The sequence below is a fragment of the Eptesicus fuscus genome, chromosome 2 (genome assembly GCF_027574615.1).
Source record: "Eptesicus fuscus isolate TK198812 chromosome 2, DD_ASM_mEF_20220401, whole genome shotgun sequence".
Taxonomy (NCBI): Eukaryota; Metazoa; Chordata; class Mammalia; order Chiroptera; family Vespertilionidae; genus Eptesicus; species Eptesicus fuscus.
The window spans coordinates 3,280,898-3,301,360 of record NC_072474.1 but is presented as its reverse complement, the minus strand read 5'-3'; the positions used below and the strand labels follow the sequence as shown (position 1 = coordinate 3,301,360).

General features: G+C 50.7%; 1 protein-coding gene across 11 annotated transcripts in view; it reads right to left on the bottom strand.

Moving 5' to 3' along the window:
• Positions 1-3,915, bottom strand: part of TLE3 (TLE family member 3, transcriptional corepressor) — a 46,477-nt gene extending 42,562 nt beyond the window's left edge. For all 11 annotated transcript variants that reach the window (XM_008151357.3, XM_028160334.2, XM_028160338.2 and 8 more), the window contains exons 1-4: positions 2,827-3,915; positions 2,137-2,237; positions 1,598-1,661; positions 633-677 (exon numbers count right to left, since the gene is read on the bottom strand). In XM_008151357.3, the coding sequence (XP_008149579.1) occupies positions 633-677; positions 1,598-1,661; positions 2,137-2,237; positions 2,827-2,850 (234 nt within the window). In that variant the 5' untranslated portion in view covers positions 2,851-3,915. The remainder of the gene's footprint in view (positions 1-632; positions 678-1,597; positions 1,662-2,136; positions 2,238-2,826) is intronic.
• Positions 3,916-20,463: the final 16,548 nt, after the last annotated feature.

Below are 20,463 nucleotides of genomic sequence, written 5' to 3'. Positions count from 1 at the left end.
TCTGTAAAATGGGAAGGAGACTGCTTTCAAATTAAGAAAGAGCTGAGAAAGTTCCCTCATAAATACAGACAGAACATTAGGGTTTTATTTCATTCCAGTTATATTTTTAAGCAGTTAGTAACTTGTTCCTTTTAAGTTTTGACAGCTCAGCTTGGCTTTTAAAACTCCTGAAGTTAAATCTTATCAAGGCAGAACATCACATTTTTGCGCTCGCACGCTCGCGCGCGCGCACACACACACACCCCTCCTGTATTTCCTCTTGAGAATTTTACATTAAAACAGATAAAGCAGCCAGCCACCTCTGGGCTCCAGGAGCTCTAAAGCAGATCCTGAAGGTACAACTTCCCTTTGCTCCTTTATCCTCCGAGACCAGAACAAATACCGCAAGCTTGAAAGCTCAATGTCTAAGAAATTAGCAAAGCCTCAGACCCTGCATTTCAAGGACTAGATCCGTTCATTCTTCTAGAAGTAGGAGGAAAAGAAGAACTAGGCTCATTTTCAAAAAGGAGGGCCCATAAGAAACCACATATTATATATTTTTAAATAGATATATATATATAATATAAATATATAATATATAATATATAATGTATATTTATATTTATATTTATATTTACATTTTAAGCACTTACCTGCTTGTGCATTTCAATGTTCAAGCCATAGGACATCTCATAGTACTAAAAGTGAAAAGAACTACCATTAACAGACAACTCAGAAATCTCTCTATTTTCCTAAATCAGCTTTTGGGAAAGTTTTGGTCAAATTGTACTTTCATGATACATTTGCTAAGGAAGTTTAAATCAAACCCCAGCCAATAGAGTGGTTTCAGGGCTGAACACAGCAAGGGCTGCCCTCAAGAGCATTATACATACAGTAGTCAGAGAAGCTGGGCCCTCCCTCCACAAGCACATGTGCCACATATCCTGTTTATACAAGGTTCGGGTTCAACAGGGAATCGTGTGTACACTGGGACCCTCTTGTCCCCTGAGAGTTATTTAGCAATGTGTCGAAGGCCTCTTATGTGGAAAGCAGTTCAGGGAGGCGCTTAAGTGCTTTCCATGCCCTCTCACAGAGGGATGATGTAAACTCGCTGGAACAGACACTGGGAAAGGGGAGAATGGCCATCTACTGCCCCAGGGCTGCTAAGATTCTCAGTTGGGAAATCCCTGAGGGCCGTGGAGGCTCTTCCTCCACTCAGCAAAGTCTGGGGAAGGAAATGGGTAGGAGGGAGGGTTTATAGCCCACTGGCTAGATCCCTGGGTTGCAAAGTTTCCAAACACTCCCAAGAGGGCTCTAAGGGACATTTGCTATCCAACCCTGATGTGGGGTCCTGTCCTACTCGCCAAGACAGGGCAACCAGCCCTCGGGGAAAGCTTCAAACATGAACTAAAGGGGCACAAAGGTAGGGCAGAAATGCCGGGACTGGGGTTTGGGTTTCTCTTTCTGCCTCTCCTCTCGCCCACCCTCCTCCAAGTAGCCCCCACCATCCCCCAAGTGGCCGGCGGAAGGAGGGTGGGAAGGCTCAGAAGGCACACTAAGATCGCACCCGCCCCCAGGGCTCCAGCCGGCCTGCCAGCCCGCCCTCACCGCCTCTCACCATCACATAATGGCGTTGCATCTCCGTCTTCTCGTTGGCCAGCTTGTCGTATTCCACTTTGAGGCTGCAAGGACAGGAGCAGCCGGCTCAGGCCTGGGGCCTGCACAGTCTCCCTGAGGCCCCAACGGAGGGCCTCGGAGAGCCACTTTTCCACTTCCCTAATGCCCCCCTGGGTACCCTGTTACCCCAAAGCCTCTGGACGGAGGGAGAGTGAAAAAACTAAAACTTCCCGCTGCCGAGTGAGGAGAGTGATAGGGCCACAGGGAGGCAGGTCACTGACGCTGGCTCTACCCCCAGCACCCAGAGCGAGCCTGCCCAAGACTCCTGCCCTCACCCTGGGCACCCTGCGGGCTGTGCGGGGCGCTGGGAGTCTGCGGGCGGAGATGGGTTAAGGCAAGGCCCTTAGAAAGGCGAAACAAAAGGCAGAGGCCGGCCACCCTGAAGCCCGAGGCCTGGAGACCCCGCCATGCCCACGGAGGTGGCTGGAGCCGCGGCAGGGACTCCCCTTCCCACCAGCCCGGGCGGCCCCAAGGCCTTACCTGTGATATTGAGCTTGCAGAAACTGGAATTCGTCTTTGATCCTGTCACAAGACTCAGCCACTGTGAATTTAAATCCCGGCTGTCCGGGTTGATGGGGAGCCTGAAGACCGCCAGGACAAGACAGGGAGGGAGGAATGGGGGGCGGGGGGGGAGGGGGACATCAGCTGGGGCTCCAAGCGGCCTGGCCCCTTGGCGGCCGCCCTCGGCTCCCCCCACCTCATCCTCACCCCACCAGAGAGCCACTCTCACAGACCCCCACCTTCCCAGCAAGTTTCTCAGCTCCCAGATGGGGCAGGAACGGGGACACCCCAATCTCTTCCAATTGGCTGCAAAGCTCCCATCTCTGTAATGAAGGGGTCCCCCATTCCCAAGTAAGATGGGGGCAGGAGAGACACGAGGCTGAGTTGAGAGACTTAGTCGAGGGAGCAGGGAACAGCGTGAAAACAAACAGGTCTCTGGAACACAGGCAGCGCCCCCTCCCACGGGTAGAAGGAGCCTCCTCTCTCAGAGGCACCCCCATCCCCTTTGTATGAGCGCGCGTGCGTGTGCACGAGGCGCGCGCGCGCACACACACACACACACACACACACACCAGAAAGGTAGCAACAAGCAAAATGGAGGTGCCAGATAAACTGCCCCGTTTACCCTGCCATGATAGATGCTTAAATAAACCGAGAGGCATTACTCACCGGATGTCTGCCTTGCGGATACATGGCAGGGAGGGGTCGTGATTCGCAGAGAGTGGAAGCGCCGAGAGTCCGGGCCGGGGAGAGGCGGGGGAGGGGGGAGCCCAGCCCGAGCGGGGGGCGGCCGGCACACCGAGAGCTCGCCCCCGGCCCCCCCAGCCCGCTCTCACGGCGAAATCCCAGAGTCGGGCGCCCACCCAGGCGGAGACAAAGAGCCGGGAAGCTGGCGGCAAAGTCGTCGGCGGGCACCGAGGTCGGGCGGCGGGCGCGGGCTTTGTGAGCCTAGGACTCGGCGGGCTGCGGCCGGCCGCCTTCCCCCGACTGCGTGGAGCGCGTCAGCACCGGGGGCTGCGTGGACATCGTCTCCTCCCCGGCGGGTCCGGCACGGCTCCCGAGGCCAGGGCCCCTCCGGGGGCGAGCGGGTCCCCTCCGATCACTGAGGTGGGACGGGGGCGCCCCGGGGCAGACCCAGCATTGGTGGCGCGCGGGTCCAAACCCGGAGGCGGCTGTCGGCGAGAAGAGGAAGCAGGCCGGCTCCGAGGTGGCGGGTAGGGGCCTCAGGAACGCCGGAGGGCGAGGGCGGGAGCCCGCAGCGGGCGCTCCGACGCCCCCCCTCGGAGAGGAGAGCCTGCTGTTCGGTCTGCTACTGCCGCCGCCGCCGCCGCCAGCCCTTCCCAGCGCCGAGAAGAAAACTCCGGCTCAGTGGGTGCAAATCGGCCGACCTGGCATCCAAACTCCGGCGGCACAGAAAGCCTCCGCAAAAGGGTCCTCGCGGCTCCCAGCTCCAACGCCGTCCCCAGCGAGGAGCGCTCAGCGCCGCCGCAGCCGCCTCGGAGCGCGCAGGCAGAGGCTGGAGGGAGACGCAGCCGGAGACCGGGAGCTCCGTGGCTTCCTTCCTTCCCCTCGGCGCGGCTCGGCTCGGCTCTCCGCTCTGCGCCACGACAAACCCCCTAAACACACACCCAGCGCGCACACACACACACACACACACACGCACACACACACGCAGACACGCCAAAAAGTGCCCCGGACCTGCGGTACCACACACAGACAGCGAGGGGGGACGAGCACGAGGTCTGAACCGCCGCGAGAGCAGTTCCAAATAGGGACTGAAAAGTAACAAAATAATGTGGCAGCTTCTGCCCGCGCCGGCCAATGGGAGCGCGGGGCCCCCACGTGGGGCCCCGGACTCGGCCTGCGACTGGGCGCCGCCGGGCTGACGTCACAATGCCCTCTTGTGTCTAAAACTATGCATGAAAAGTAGCAATCAGGCCCTGCCCGCGGGTGCCTTTAGCCGGGGAGGGAGGAACAGCGCTCCTCCGATCAGGAATTAACCGAGAGACACATAATAAATAGATATATATTATAGCCCCGGACTGCTGGAGTTTTTTCCACTTTTCCCCCTCAATCTACTAACAATTGTTTGGCGGAAGGAGGAAAGAGAACAGGAATAACAACAAAAGGAAAACAGACGAGCTGTCCAGTCCCCGAGACCTGCGCGGTGTAATGTATCAGTTCGTTCTGCAGCGGCGGCGAACGATTCCTCCCTTTTAATCTCATTAGGTCTGCAGAGCAGCCCAATTAGATCCTGCAAAACGAACAGAATCACTTCGGCACGCCACTGTTTTCCTTCACGGGACGGGGAAAATGGGGGCTCCCAAAGTTGCCTCCCAACTTTGCTCGGAACGGAGGGTGTCCCTTTCTTTACTCCTCCTGCTCCCCCACCCGCCAGGGCCCCCAGCTATTCTTTGTTCTTCCGTCCTTCTTTTCCGAAAGCCAAATACCGCCGTCTTTGATGTGCGGCGGTTGCCTGCAGAGAAATCTGGGGAACGCTCGCTAGGCGGGCAGCTCCGCAGGAAGGGCCTGTGGCCCGCGGACGAACAGCTCAATTCGCGCCTCCCCCACCGGGGGTTCTCCCGCTGGGAACAGCGAAGCCCGGCCGCCGTTCCTCGCCGCGCCCGAGACCGGGGGGGGGGGGGGGGTAGGGTAGGGAGAGGTGGTGACCATGCCCCGGCCCGGCCCGGGAGCTCCGAGTTCCGACCCGGGTTCCTCAGCCTGTCCCGCCAGTGTCGCGGCGTCGCGGAAGGCCTGCGGAGGGGCGCGTGCAGCCCTGCGGGTGCCTCGGCCGCCGGCCTCCACGTCCCGGGAGACGCAGACGCTGGCCCGCCCCCGCGCGACTCCGGGACTCCCCGCGCGGTCGCACACATCACTCAGAGCCCTGCCAACGGGCCCACAAACCGACGGCCTGGCTCTCCTGCGCCCAGGGCTGCTTCAGGGTGGACAGGCCCCGGGGAAGCGACTCCCGGGCAGCTCCGAGGCCGGAGCTGCCGCACCTCCCTCCGCGGGCGACTCCGCGTGGGCGACCCAGGGGGCCCGTGGCCCCGGCCCCTCTCCGGCAGCTCCAACCCGCGGGCACGCGCGAGCCCGGCGCGCGCCCCCGACCTATATTTCCCCTCATTAGGGCCGCGTTCGCCCGCGCATCTTAATGAGGAGCTGCCGGCCAGCGGGCGCTGCAGGCCCGCGGAGTTACACGTGAGCGCCCGCCTCGGAGCTCAACTTCCCCGCGCCCAGGCGCCGGCCGCCCGCCCGAGCCGCGGCTCCTCTCTTCATTTATTTATTTTCTTAAATAAAAACATAAATCGTGTGCGGCGCGCAACGAAGGGGGGAGGGTGGGGAAAAGCCGGGCTCGACAGATGCGAGCAGCATCGCTCCGCAGTATTCATTAGACACAAAATGGCTCCTCTTTGGAGCTGTCTTTCCCCCTCCCCTTCTCTGCCCTCCCCCTGACGTCACGGGTGGGCGCACCCGCTTCCTACCCGCCCCGCCCCTTTCTCGCTCCTGCACCCACGTGGGGACCGCCAGTCCCGCCCCTGAGCAAGGTCAGAAAGACCAATCAGAGACCGCTAGGGGGACTCTCCGTTAATGATTGGTGGAGCTTCCGGGAGCTGTCAGTCCGCGCCAGAACTGTCAGTCAAAACCACGCGGGGTTGGGGAGCGCTGACAAATGCGGAGGCTTCTGAGCCTCCCGCTTGCAAATAGTGCTTGGAATGGCTGCTTAATTAGCTTTGAATGGCTTTTCCTTCCAGCTCAAACAATCTGTCACTACCATGTGGTATAAAGGAGCCATGCATAAAAAAGTAAGCAGAGGCTAAATATCAATTTGATTTTGTGTATCAAAGGAATATTTTATTTTTCTCCCTAGTAATGAAACGTATCAATTTAAATAATAAAAGGTAAAACACACACACACACACACACACACACACACACACACAAAAAAAAAGAAAGAGAAAAAAGAAAAGCATCCAAACTCCACGGTTCCCCGACTTCTGCACATGCCTGAAACAGGTAATTTCTACGCCCGTGTGCAAGATTGCTCTCTCCCTCACCCCACGCACCCACCCCTTAAACTTGTGTTAATTGTTTTGTTGTTGTCCTGAAGTCTAGAAGGAGTGATGGGGGAAGGGTGGCCTGTAAAAGGGGTGGGGCGAGGAAGGGGGCGAACTTTAAAGCGATCTCTTTGAAGCCGCTAATCAAAGTAGAGGGGGGTTTTAAGACCCCATAAACTGGGGATCCCACAGCAGGTCTCGATTTGGGAGACTAGAGGAGAAGGGGGAGGGCGGGGGTGCGTCTAGCCCGGATTTATTAAGCACAATGCCTTCAAGATGCCAGGACTCGGCGCCTCTTCGCGCCTCCCTCTTTGGGTCTCAATCTGGACTGGCTCTGAGGGCGCCCGCCCGCCCCAGTGGGCCCACGAGCTCAGGCCCCAGGCCCGGTCTACGCGGACTGTGGACAGAAGAGCACAGCGGCTCCGTTTCGGGTTCGTGCGTCGCTCCTATCCCGACATCCATACTCCTGGGCACCCCACGACCCGAGCGTCCTGCAGGGTAGACTCCCATCGAGTTCATCTGTGAGCCTCAGCACCGGCTCCTGGCCGGGCACTTCAGTAGAGCCTGGGCAGCGTGGGATGGATGTGGCCTGGCGGTTAGGAACGAGGACTGCGCCGGAGAGCTTATTATGGACAAGGCAGGGCACTGCTACCCAGGCGAGAACTCTCTCCTCAGCTCTCTCCTGAGAGAAGTGGCCTGCCTGGTAGCCCCATTTCATAGAGTAAAAAAGGCCGAGAAAGCTCAATGATTTGCCCTATGCGGGACAGAAGTGTCAGGATTCTAATCCAGGACACCCTAGGACAGCCAACCTCAGTTTCCCATTTGCTTGCTCCAGCTGGATCTGAGGGAGCATTTGCTGAAAGAAAGGCACTTGTTCATGCTTTCCTATGCATTCACTCATCCATCCATCCATCCATCCATCCACTACCAGCCCTTGGCTCCCAGTCACTTCACACCCACCATCAAGTCCAGCTCTCCAGAGCTGTCTGAGCCCCTAAGCTGAGGAGGAGGAGGAGCTGGGAGGTAACTAGGCCAGCACCCCTTTAAGCTCTCCACCGCTCTACCCCTACTCCCACACCACAGCACAAATCAGGAAAAACAAGGAGAAAAATAATTTTTTTATGCTTGAGAAGGAGAAAATGAAATAAAAAAACATGTATACAACACCCTGTCCAAAGCTTTTGACAATTATTTTTAAAGAAGGAGGGAAGTGGGGAGAAAGAGTTCAAACATCTCTTTCTCCAATTCTAATTGGAAAGGTTTCAACTGTTTATGTTACAAGAAGTGTCAGGGTCATTGCTACCAGAGAGCTAACTTTTCATTGGTTGTTTAATTGAGTACCTGGGAGTCCACCCCACGTGGGAGAGGAATTCCTGGCACACCCAGGCGGGCTCGCACTCACACACACACACACACACACACACACACACACACACACACACACACACAGTCACACGGGTGAGTCAGAAAGTCCGGCCTGGATTTTCTGAACAAAGGCTTCCAGCCCCTCTTGTGGGTGCAGGGTGGGTGATGGGCAGCTGTTTGCCAGCCCCAAGAGCTGCCACTCTGGTTCTCTGAAAATCATTGTCCAACACTTTAGATACGTGTTAATAAATGTTTTCCTCCTTTCTCAGGAATTAAAGGGTCTGGCTCAGGTCTGTCACCAGGCTGCGGCCTCTCATTTGAGGAACAAATCCCAGTGCCTTGGGTGGGGATTGTATCTCTTCCCTTACAGCCTTTCTGGCTTTGGTTTTTTGGAGGTCTCTGGGAGGGACTGCCCAAAGAGAGGGGAAATCTCCCTTGCCCACCCCCTTTGGTTGACTGTAAGACTCCTGTGATTGTTGGCCTTTGACTCCATTGCTAGAGCAGTTCTGTCTCTCCACCTTCACCCTCCCTACCCACTACTCACCCCAGGCCTTCCTCCACAAGCAAGCACCTCACCAGAGAGGAAAGGGAATTTTTATTTATTTAACCAACTCTTACACAGTGCTTACTCTGTGCCAGACACTGTTCTAAACACTCCACAGATGTTAAAGCACTTAATCCTCTCACAGTGAATGAGGCGGATGCTATCAGTATCATCCGGATTTTACAGAGGGGCAATTGACAGGCAGTGCTACAATGACTTGCCCAAGGTCACTTCAGTGGCTGATGGAATTGAACCCAGGCAATATGGCTCCAGAGTCTTCACTACCACACCCTAAAATCTACAAGCTTGACTTCCCTGAAAATGCAGATCAGGGTTTTACCTATAGGGTTTTAGGACAGACTACAAGACACTGGAGGGCCCCAGAAAATTCCAAAGGGAACCCCTATAGAGCTCCTCCTGGAACCACCTCATTTCAGGGAAGGCTCTGAGGGCTCACAGGACCTCTCACAGGGTCCCCCAACTTCTCTTCCAATTCTCTGGCTGGAAGCTGTATGACTTATTTAATCTTGCTAAACCTTTATTTCCTCATCTGTAAAGTGGTGATAACAATCCAGTCCACCTCATAGGATTGTTCTGAGGAACCATGAAGAGAACTCCTATGGTGTATTTAGTACAGAACCTGGTACATTAAGTGATCAATAACCATTAGCTTTGGTGGCTATGATGATGATGTGGAACCATCCAGTGATTCAACACCTTGCGCATTTTCTGGGTGCTTGCAGAGAGAGGAGGTCTAATGTCCCAGCCCTTGTGGGGGAATAAACCAGGCAGTAGCCCAACCTTATTGTACACATTCATAGCTAAACCCATCTGGGAATACCCAGCTCCCCTCCCCTGAGCTCCTGCCTAGCAAGGCCCTCCTGAGTTCAGCAAGCCTTCCCCTTCCTTCTGGAATTCCCATTCTTTATCATGGTCCTCAGATGACCTTGGCCTTTTCTACTGCCCAAGGACCACTGAGGAATGTGGGGGATATGAGGAAAGAATAAGGGGACAAATCAAGGAATAGGCCTGTGGAAAGGGGGCGGAGGACTGAGGCAGAGGCAGAGTAATCAGACTGGGACAGCAGTGGAGCCCATACATAGCAGTTCTGAGAAGACGAGCCATAGCAATGACGTATATACTCATAAAGTAGTCTGGCTCTGGGAGAGAACATCAGTTGGGAAGGGGGATCTCAGAGGGTTTCCTGGAAGGGCAGAGCTTGAGCTCAGCCCAGAAGGATAGACAGGAGTTCCAGTGGGCTGTGGGGCCAGAATAAGCAAAAACTTCTAACAGAAACCCTTTCCTCCCCCTCAGCTTGCTTCCTTGGGTTCTTTCTGTGTTTTGCCTTCTGACAAGGCATCTTGTCTTTGCTCCCTAAGAAGGGAGCTAAGAGCTTGTTCCCTCATCCCCACTTCCATTTCTGGCTCCAATGAAATCTGTCTCTGAAGGGCTCCTAAGGTCAATAGAGAGAAATCCAAGCATCAGTATTGTGTGGCAAACCCAGCTTGGGCATCAGAAGGCCTGAGGATCTGCAAGAAACTCATAGCTTCTTGGTTTCCACGTCTCGCTTACATGGTGAGAATTCACAGAAAGTCTATTCTATGTAAGACCTCTTCGGAGGTACCAAAATCTAAGGGAAGCCATTGCCTTTGGGACACACAAGGCCAGACAGCTCCCGATTCAAGCCTGTATATAGGCCCCAAGAGCTGAACAGAGTCTATGCAGGGACGCGATATTGGGTAGAAGGGTGAGGGTTGACCATCAGGGAAGCTGCCTGTAGAGGGTGGTCCTTTGTCTGGCCAACTAGAGAGGAAGGGAGAGAGTTCCAGATAGGGCCCAGGTGCCCAACCAGGACACTCTAGAGAACACTGGGGTGGTTTGGTTTGTTTGGTGGCCCAGCTGGCAGAGGAGGCCACCACCTGTGTTCAGAAAGCTAAGGAAGCCAGGCAATGATTTACAATGACTTTATGGGGGGCAGGTATGCAGAGGAGGTACAGAATATGTTTGTTCACCTGTCCTTAGCAGAAGCATAAGACTGGAAACATTCTCCCAGCAAGCCATGCAAAGCCAAACAGAATTGTGCCCTTTACTGACCTCTATTGACTGATGGCTCAGAGTTTCCATGCCTCATGTCCAACCTGGTAAATATTTATTGAAGTGATTGGGCGTCCTAATTAAGAGATTTGTGCCCTTTCTTTCTTTCCTTTTTAAGGATTCAAAGCAGAGGCTTAGGAGATTAAGAAATATTTTGCTGGTATTGATGCATCCAGCTTCACAAGGGTGAGGCACATGCTGCGAGAATGACCCAGGCCAGTGGAGGAGAGTGCCCTGGGTCCACCTGGGTGATTAAAGCCGCCTCTCACCAAGCACACCTGGGCTTTTATGGTGGGTGGGGCGTGGAGAGGAAAGAGGAGAGGGGATTTGCCTGACAGCTTTGATTTTCACTTCCAAATCTGCTCTCAACTTTCTGTCCTTTCAGTAAATGAATTGGTAACTCTGTGTTTGTCACAAGCATGCAATGTAGTGAAATTCACATACAGGGGTGGTTCTCAACTGGAAGTTATTTTGCTTCCAAAGGGACATTGGACAATATCTGGAGACATATTTGGTTGTCACAACTCAGGGTAGGGGTGCTACTAGCATCTAGTGAGTACAGGCCAGAGATGCCTCTAAACATCCTACAGTGCACAGAACAGTCCACAACAAATTATTTGGTCCCAAACACCAATAGCAGTGAGGCTGCAGAACCCTGGCAAATATTATTTCATCCAATCTTAACAAGGAGGGTAGTTCTCCATGTCTTTACTTCGCAGATGAACTAACTGAGATACCAGAAAGAAAATATTACGTGTGCAGGCAGGGAAGGAGTGGTTGTTATACTCGGACCCTCTATCTTTAAACCCTTTAGCAGGGTCTTCAGACCTCTTTTCTTCTCTTTTTTTTCTATTCTCAGTGCCCTCTCCACTAGAAAATGATTAAAACCAACCATCTCTGGAATTTTATCTCATGTATAAGGTTGCCCTCTATAAATTAGCCATTATGTAGTTGTTCAAATGAAGTCTCTCTGTGAAGAGCTGCCTCTAGACAAGGTTCTGAGATCCCCTGGTAGCTCCTACAAGCCTGGGCCTCTGGGCATGTGTTACACTAGAAAATAGGCAGGAAAGCAGCCATTGGCTCAACTCTGAAAGACATCAAGGTGGAAAGCTAAAGAGGACAAGGTTGTATGCAGTTGGGGGTAAAGAGAGGGCTGGCCCAGGAATGGTATATACTTTGCCTTCTTTGGGGGTGCATTTCCTGGAATTGAGGTTCTATAGGAGGGCCTCCAGAACAGGGCGGGCAGGGCAGGAGTTAGGAGGCAGAGAGAAGAGGGTGATGGGGACTCTAAAAGTCCAGGCTGTACCTATCAATGATTCTTTTTCATCATTGATGTTTCTATCTCTCCCTCTCTCTTCCTCTCTGAAATCAATAAAAATATTTTTAAAAAAATCTTCTAAAAGAAATAATAAGCCCAGGCTGCAGATAGAGCCTGGAATTCTGGTAACATGGAGAGATAGGGGCAGGAACAGAGGGAGGGGGCTTCAGTTGTAAGAAATGAGGAAATAAGGCAGATAGACCATGTCAAATTTTGATGTTGGAATAATGTTGCAAAACAATACTCATTTTGAAAGTCTGAAGGTTTAACTTAACATTTGACCACTAACCCACTGCAAAACATTTGCAGACTAAAGCAAGGTACAAATAACAAACACCACCTTACTTCTGTGTTTTCACCTTAAAACACTGTTATATCTATGGACTCAGGCAAGGCACAACATGTATAGCAGGGAAAATTATCCCCATTTAGGAGCTCAAAAATCTGAGGATCAGAGAGAGTTAATCGTCCATCACCACACAAGTTGATAACAGCAAGTTCTATCAGAATTGGGCCTTGAAATGAACTTTTCATAAACCAGTCTGGTTTTCAAATTGTGCTCTAAGGAGGTCCTGGGATCTGCGGAAGTTGATGGGGTAGGAAGAAGGTGGGGAAGTAGAGATATATTACCTCAACTCTATTAGGATGGCCCCTTTAAAAACAATACAGAAAATAACATGTCGGTGGTGATGTAGGAAAATTCACACCTTTGTGCATTGTTGGTAGGAATTTAAACTGATACAGCCACTGTGGAAAATAGTATGGAGGTTTCTCAAAACATTAAAAATAGTTCTATTTTTACCATCTGACCCAGCATTGCACTTCAGAGTATACACCCCAAAACATTGGAAGCAGGATCTTGTAGAGATATTTGCAGAATATTTCATTGAAGCATTATTTTCATTTTCTTTGAAGCATTATTCACAATAGCCAAAAAGAGAAAGCAACTTAAATGTTCATCTACAGTTAAATGGAAAAATAAAAGGTAGCATATACTAGTACATATAATGGAATATTACTCGGTCTTTAAAAAGAAGGAACTCTTGTTACATACTACAATATGGATAAATCTTGAAGACATTATGCTAAGGGAAATGACCCAGTTACAAAAAGACATATATTGCCCAGCCAGTGTGACTCAGTGGTTGAGCGTCGACCCATGAACCAGGAGGTCATAGTTCCATTCCAGGTCAGGCACATGCCTGGGTTTTAGGCTCAATCTCTAGTGAGGGGCATATAGGAGGCAGCCGATCAATTGTTCTTTCTCATCATTGATGTTTCCATCTCTTTCTCCCTCTCCCTTCCTCTCTTTTTTTTTTTTAATATATTTTATTGATTTATTACAGTGAGGAAGAGAGAGGGATAGAGAGTTAGAAACATCGATGAGAGAGAAACATCGACCAGCTGCCTCCTGCACACCCCCCATTGGGGATGTGCCCGCAACCAAGGTACATGCCCTTGACCGGAATCGAACCTGGGACCTTTCAGTCCACAGGCCGACGCTCTATCCACTGAGCCAAACTGGTTTCGGCTCCCTTCCTCTCTTTGAAATCAATAAAAATATATTTAAAAGAAAAAAGACAAATAATATATGATTCCTTTTATATGAGGGTCCAGAATAGTCAAACTCATAGAAACAGAAAGTAGAATGGTGGTTGCCAGGAGCTTGGGGGGAAGGGGAAAAGGGAGTTGCTAATGGGTACAGTTTCAGTTTTGCAAGTTGAAAGAGTTCTAGAGATCTGTTGCTCAACAATGTGAACATAGTTAACACACTGAACTAGACACTTGAAACTGGTTAAGATGATAAATGTTATGTGCTTGGTTTTTTTAACCACAATTTTTTTTTTTTAAAGAGGCCGTCCCCCTGGCAGGTGAGTTTTTCAGAGTTCTAGGCATGGTTCCCGGAGGCCCAGTTCCCCAGCCCACTCCTTTAGCCCTTGCAGCGGGGTCTCTGATGCTAACTCCTCCCACTGAATGTTGTTTGTGTCACATACCTTCAGTGGCTCCTGCTCCCTGCACCTGCGTCCTGACGGGTACACTCCTGCTTATTCCAGCAAACCTTCTGACTGTGCCAATCTCAGCCTGACTTGGGCTTTTGGGATGTTTTGTCTTTCTTTGCTGTTTACCTGTTTTACAAGAATAGTGATGGAAAATAACTCAAGGCCATCAAACCTGAGCATAAACAGAGGAATCCATGCAACCTAGCAGAGGGCACTCCTCTACCATTCAGAGTTCAAGTGCTTCTCCTGGTAGACAGGTGGGTGGAATGCTATGGGACCTTGGGCAAATGCTTGTTTTGCCAAGGCTCAGTTTCCTCATCTGTAAAATGGGGATATTAATAGTGCCTTCCTGACAGGGTGGTTATGAGAATTAAGTAGGATAACCCCAGTTGGCAGCAAGTTTTCAACAACTGTCAGTGATTCTGAATGAATGAAGGCACATTAACCACTTTGTCTCAATGTGTTCAGACCCCTCAGCCTCTTTATCTATATCCAAACTTATACGTCTTTCTACTAGAGCCAGATTCTCTGCACCCAGAACTTAAATATGTCTCACATTGGTGGGAGAGGTGGAAAAAAGGGAAGCTGCGGACTCCAAGGCCCGTATGCTGGAGGTCAGTATTAATCAGAGGGCCCCTGGAGACCTTGAAAAGAGAGTACGCGAGGGGAGTAGGTGGGTCGGTTTTCAGTGAGTCACAGATGTGAGGGGAGGGATGAGGTTGTGGACTTGCTCATCCAGAACTAGCAAGGCCCTGGACAGAGGTAGTCCCTGCCTACCTGCCTACGGAGATGCTGGGAAGCACAGCCAGGCTGCCCCTGCAACTGGCAATGCAGGGATCCCCTTTCAGCCAATGGTGAACATGTCTTCTCCAACTCAATGGACTGTAATCTCATAACTCATAACTAAGAGAAGAAAGAGGCCAGACCCAGACAGGGGAAGACCAACGCCTCCATGACTGTGATTGGGGTCTGGGCTTGAGACAGAATCATTAGAAGATCTGCATTGCACTCTTGATTGGGATCTGCAAAATTGAAGGCGGGAGCAGAGCTGGTCACCAATGCACAGGGAACTGTGATCATGCACCCCTCCCAGATGTTAAGTCAACAGGCCTGATTTTGGAAAGGGCTTCCCAAAAGGAGCTGAGGGAAATTGGCAGAGCAGATAACTTGAACCTTGATGGCTGATGATTGATGGTCTTGAGGGCCATGCTAAGTGACCTGACCTTTCTGGGGGATGCTAAAATCACTGACCACTAAACTAAGCTGTTTACACAGTTGTCTCACCAACTGGATAACACTGGGTCAAGGTTGCTGTGGTGGTGTCTGATGTCCTCCCTTCAGAACTGAAGTCTCCATGCGGAGGAAGAGGGCATTGGGGGCTGACAGTGCAGAGCTGAGTCCCTCTGCTGGAACTACCTTCAGCAGAGACACCTTGCCCAAGATCATACCCTCCTCCGGGAGAGCCAGAATCCGATGATAGGCAGGGCATGGGAATATAAAGGCCCCGAGCCCTAGCCTCAGTTTGGGGCAGCGCTGAAAGGCCGGCCCAGCCCCAGAGCTCCCTCCACCCCCGGGTCAGGTTGGCTGAGACCTTTGTGTGACAGCACCACTGCCCTACTTCTCCCTCGGCTCCGGTCTGCTGCCTGGCTCCTGAGCAGGCACTCACACTGAGAGCTCTCCTCAACCCCCGCACGTGGACTGTCTCCATCCTACCATTGTCACATTGAACAAATGCAAATACAGGATACCCATTTACATTTAAATTTCGGATAAGCAATGAATAATTTTTTTAATATAAGTGTGTCCCAAATATTACATGGGACATACTTACACTAAAAAAAAATATTCCTTCGATGTTGAAATTCATATATAATTGGGGCCCTATATTTTATCCAGCAGCCCTGCTCCATCTCAGAGTCCATTCTTTGGGGCATCTGACCTATACTAAACCGCTTGAAGTGGTAATATCATTGTCTTGCTTTAGAAACATAACTAAGCCTCAAAGAAGTTACAGTCATCTAAGTGACACTGATTATTAGGGAAGGCATGAGACAACAAAAGCAATGTATTCAGGAGCTGGATCAGCTGGATAGGGTGGGGGTGCAGAAAACTCCAACCATTTTCAAAGCCCCACTTTTTACTAGTACTGGGCCTGCAGTTCTGGAGGAGAGGGTTCCTCCCCAGGATTTCCAGCCAGCCTTCCCAGGGCAGGGCTGAACAACCCTGGGGAAGAACGTTTTAATCAGCCACCCAGTCTCCACCCCGCCCCCTTTTGCTTTCATTGTCAGAGTCTGTGTCAATAGCTGGAAATCCAGGCAGCCGCACAAGTAGACATTTTGCTTCTACCCAAGCAGAAATCTCACAAAGGGCAGGGCTCCCCTCTTTACAAGAAAACAAACAGGTCTCTAGGCTCCCAGGAGCTGGGAGTGGGCTGGGGGAGGGGGTGTGGGCAGCCAGCTGGCTCAGCCTGGCCCAAGCTCCCACTCTCACTGGCTCCCCACTTCCACCTGCCTTTCCCCATGCACACCTGGACTGCCCGTGCACACCGACAGGCTTCCCTCTCTGATAGTAGAGCTGGCTCAAGCCTCCAGATTGCTCAGCTGGGCCATAGCAATGCCACTCCACCCCTGCCTGGGAGTCAGTGTGACCTCTAAGGCCAATCTGGTTCTGCCACTGCCCTGCCCCAAACCCTCCCATAGCTCCCAGTAGCCATTTGCAATGTACCTTCACACTCTGCCTTTGCCTGTGTGTTCCCTCTCCCTGAAAGGCCCTTTCTTCTCTGTTTAAGCTAATGCAATCCACCCACTCTCCAAGGCCCTTTCTTCTATAAAGTCTCACTGTCCCCCCTTGGTCAGAATAAGTCATGCCCATCTGGGCTCTGTGGCATCCTTACTGGTGTCTGATGTCCTCCCCACAGTGGTTAGCTGGGTATGTGAGGGTCTCTCCCCCCTAGGCTGTGCACGATCAGTTTGTAAAGTCACTTTTACATTCATGCTCCCTTGGATAGGAACCACTGTCCCCATTTTTAAAATAATGCAATAGAGGCCTGGACAGTTTCCTTGTATGTCCATGATCATATAGCAGCTAACTGCGGAACACAACTCAACTACCCATATCTTCTTAGTCCAACACCAGAGCTGTTTCTACCAAAGGCTGGCCTAACCCTCTTGTATGCCAGCAACACCTAGCTCGGTGGCTAGGTGCACACACAGTAGGAACTTATTAAATGCTGAATTAATTGCAGTGAAACAGAGATTGTGCACAAATTTGGAGATGTCTGATGAGTTTCAATAATGCTGAGAGAAAAGCCTTCCTTTGCTCCCCGCTCCACCCCCAGAGGGCATGGGGATGCGAGGGTAGGAGTTCCACTTCCGGTGCTACCTCCTCTTTAACTGGAATGCCTGGCCAGGTGACTGAGAGGTCAGCTTTTGGGGAGTGCAATAGGAAGCTACCATCATTGTGCCATTGGTGGTAACACCAAGAGGAACTGGGATTGACGCCCATGCTGTTGGGAAAGGGGAGGTATAGGAGGTGCTTTCCACTTCTGGGGTGGCCCCTGCATCACCAGCCTACCTGGGGAAAAAGCAGACTTGGAATCTCCCCCGAGAGGGCTGACTCCTAGGACAGGGCCTGGGTAAGGGTTTCCACTCAAATTTCTCACATGAACAGAGTCCTCAGGGAACCCTGATGGCTCCCACCTTTCAAGTAGATTCCAAATCCCAGCACTTGTCTCTCCGCTGCAGGCAGCAGGTCCCAGCCAGCATAGGTCTCTGCGTGATAAGGGTAGCAAGCCCCGCAGGCTGTGTGTTTCAACCCTTAGTCTGCTCTTACCAGAGAAGTCAGGATGATGGGGCCACTCTGTTGCTCAAAACCTGGCCCAGCTTTCCAGTTTTCTCCAAGGAAAGTGCAGGTCCTTACAGGGCCCACCAGGCCCTCCATGAGCAGCTCCATCGCCCCTATGCTCACTCCCCTGGCCTACTCCTCAGACACACTCCTACCTCTGGGCCTTCACTCTGGCTGTTCCCTCTACCTGGAAGGTTCTTGCCCCAGAAATCCACTCAGCTAACTCTCTCTCAAATGGTTGCTAAGAACACCACCTTCTCAACAAGGCCACCTGGCTGCCCTGTTTCATACTGAAGTGGGCCCGATGCTCTCCCACCACTCCTGACGCCCTTCCCTACTCTACTTTTTCTTTCTAAGGTAGGACTATCACCTTCAAGCAAAACAGTGGTTCCCAACATGGGGCACCCCCCCACAGGGGGACAATTTGATTTTTAAGGGGGGCAATTCAAGAACGAGTCATTAACAATGAGTTTTTTTGCATTTCTTATGGTTGTAGGGGCCTCATATACAGTATATAAATATATATTGTGACATGTTTATGCATTTCAGTTCTCTATTATATGTTTTGAAACTTTATTTGCTATTTTTTCATATCACTTTATATTATTATTATTTTTTAACTATTTCTTCCTCGGTACTTCAACTGTCCTTTCATTTTGCTTTTCTCTTTCATGGATGCCATGTTCTTTGGAAGCTTGTTTAGACCAAGTTAGTGGCCTTTTAGGCTTCCTCCACAGGGAGGGCATCAGGATTTTAGAGGTGCATAGGTAGGGCATGGCCAAAAAAAGGTTGGGAACCACTAAAACAAAACATAAGCCTCCCTGTGTTGATGGCCTGTCTCCTGCCCTGGAATGTCAACTCCATGAGGTCAGGGACTCTGCCTTGCTCTCTGTTGTGGCCCTAAAACAGTGCTTGCGTGTGGTATGTACTCAGTACGTATTTGTGGATTGGATGGGACCTGTAAACAGGGATGACAGAAGTCCCTACATAATCTGGCTGTGCCAGAATTAAATCAGTCTATTAAGACTTGGCCTAATGCCTGTCATGTGATACGAATTCAGTGACTCTTACCTAATAATAGACAAACATGTAAATTGACCATACCTCCACTATGCCCACAGCCAATCAGAGTGAGTATGCAAATTAGAAGGCCAAAGATGGCAGCTGCCCAGCTGCTCCAGGCGTGGAGTGGCCAGGCGGGGCAGGACACCTGCTATGAGAGGGAGGGCGGGGGGCAAAGGGATCTACAGGAGCAGAGTGCCACAGCAAAGATAAGACTGCAGACTCCGGAGTTTGCAGCGAAGACGAAGATGGCAGACTCCAGCCAGAGTCTGCAGTGAAGCAGCGAAGACGAACCAGCCGGAGTCTGCAGCAAAGACGAAGAAGGCAGACTCTGGCCAGAGCGAAGGCCTGGGTCCCAGGTGCTGGAGGAAAACCGGTGCTGGAAGCCAAGGGAAGGAAGGCCTATTGCACGAATCTCTTCGTGCAATAGGCCTCTAGTGTTCTTATAATGAATATGGTAAAATGAATGGTTTAGAAAGATAAAGGGTAAAAAGGGGCATCTCTGGTGAAAGGGGGAAGGATGCTCCAACCCTCCTTCCCATTGCTGGGGCCTGGGGACCTTTTCTGTGAGTGGGACCTTAGCTAGCCTCCCCCGACAGCTGCCTTCTCAGCCCATCTTACCTAGGAGGGTGGTGGTAGGCGGCTCATCCCATGGGGATTCTAGGACAGCCTAGCTTGAAGGAGCTCAGGTCAGCCTGTGTTTGTGTCCCCGGGGAACACAAGGCCAGTGTGGGAAGGGGCCTAGACCAGGCTAGAGAGACCTCGCTCACTATTCCTCCAGCAGCTGCATATTTGGAATCCAAAGCAGGAGTCAATATCTGACAAAGGACTTGAAAACACACAAACAAACAAACAAATAAACAAACAAAAAATGGTTGTAAAATGTTTTAACATGAAAAGCCTTATACAGGCATTTTTAATCTTTATTTGGTTGCAAAGAATAAAATGATAGGGAATTTAAAGTGTCCTGGAAAATCTGAGCTACATAATTATCTCTGTGTTTTTTGTTTCAATAGACATTCATTGAGGACCCATTATGTGTAAATCTTGGAGACAGAGAAGCACAAGGTACATTCTTTGCCTTCCAAGAGTTCTCCAGTTGGGATAGGGAGTCAGGGACATCGTGTAAAAGAGTACCATGAGGATCCAGTAAGTATTCTCCCTGGTATTGACTGAAACGAATTGAAAACTTACATCCACACAAAAACCTGCACATGAATGTTTATACAGTAGTTCCCCTTATCTATGAGGATACATTCCAAGACCCCCAATGGAAGCCTGAAACTGCAGATAGTATGGAACCCTATGTATTAGTATACCATGTTTTTTCCCATACATACATACCTATTATAATGTATAATACATATTTAATTTATAAATTAGGCACAGTAAAGATTAATAATGAATAATAAAACAGAACAATTATAATACACTGTCATAAATGTTATGTGAATATGCTCTCTCTCAAAGTATCTTATTGTATCGTGCTCCCCCTTCTTGTGATGTCTACGTGACGAGATGAAGTGAATAAGTGACACAGGCATTGTGGCAATGGTGTTAGCCTATCATAAAGCTTATTGAACACCAGCACTGTGATACTACGCAGCCAATCTGATAACTAAGATGGCTACTAAGTGGCTAACTGGAGGGTAGCATATAAAACGTGGATATGCTCGAGTGGTACAGTGTGAGGATTCATCATACTACTCAGAATCGTGTGCAATTTAAGATTTATGAATTTTTGCCTGGCTGACATGGCTCAGTGGTTGATCTCCTATGAACCAGGAAATCACGGTTTGATTTCTGGTCAGGGCACATGCCTGGGTTGTGGGTTCAATCCCCAGTGTGGGGCATGCAGGAGGCAGCTGATCCATGATTCTCTCTCATCATTGATGTATCTATCTCTCCCATCCTCTCTGAAATCAATAAAAATATTTTTTTAAAAATTTATGAATTGTTTATTCTAGAATTTACCATTTAATAGTTTTGAACTGAGGTTGGTACAGGTAACTGAAACCATAAAAA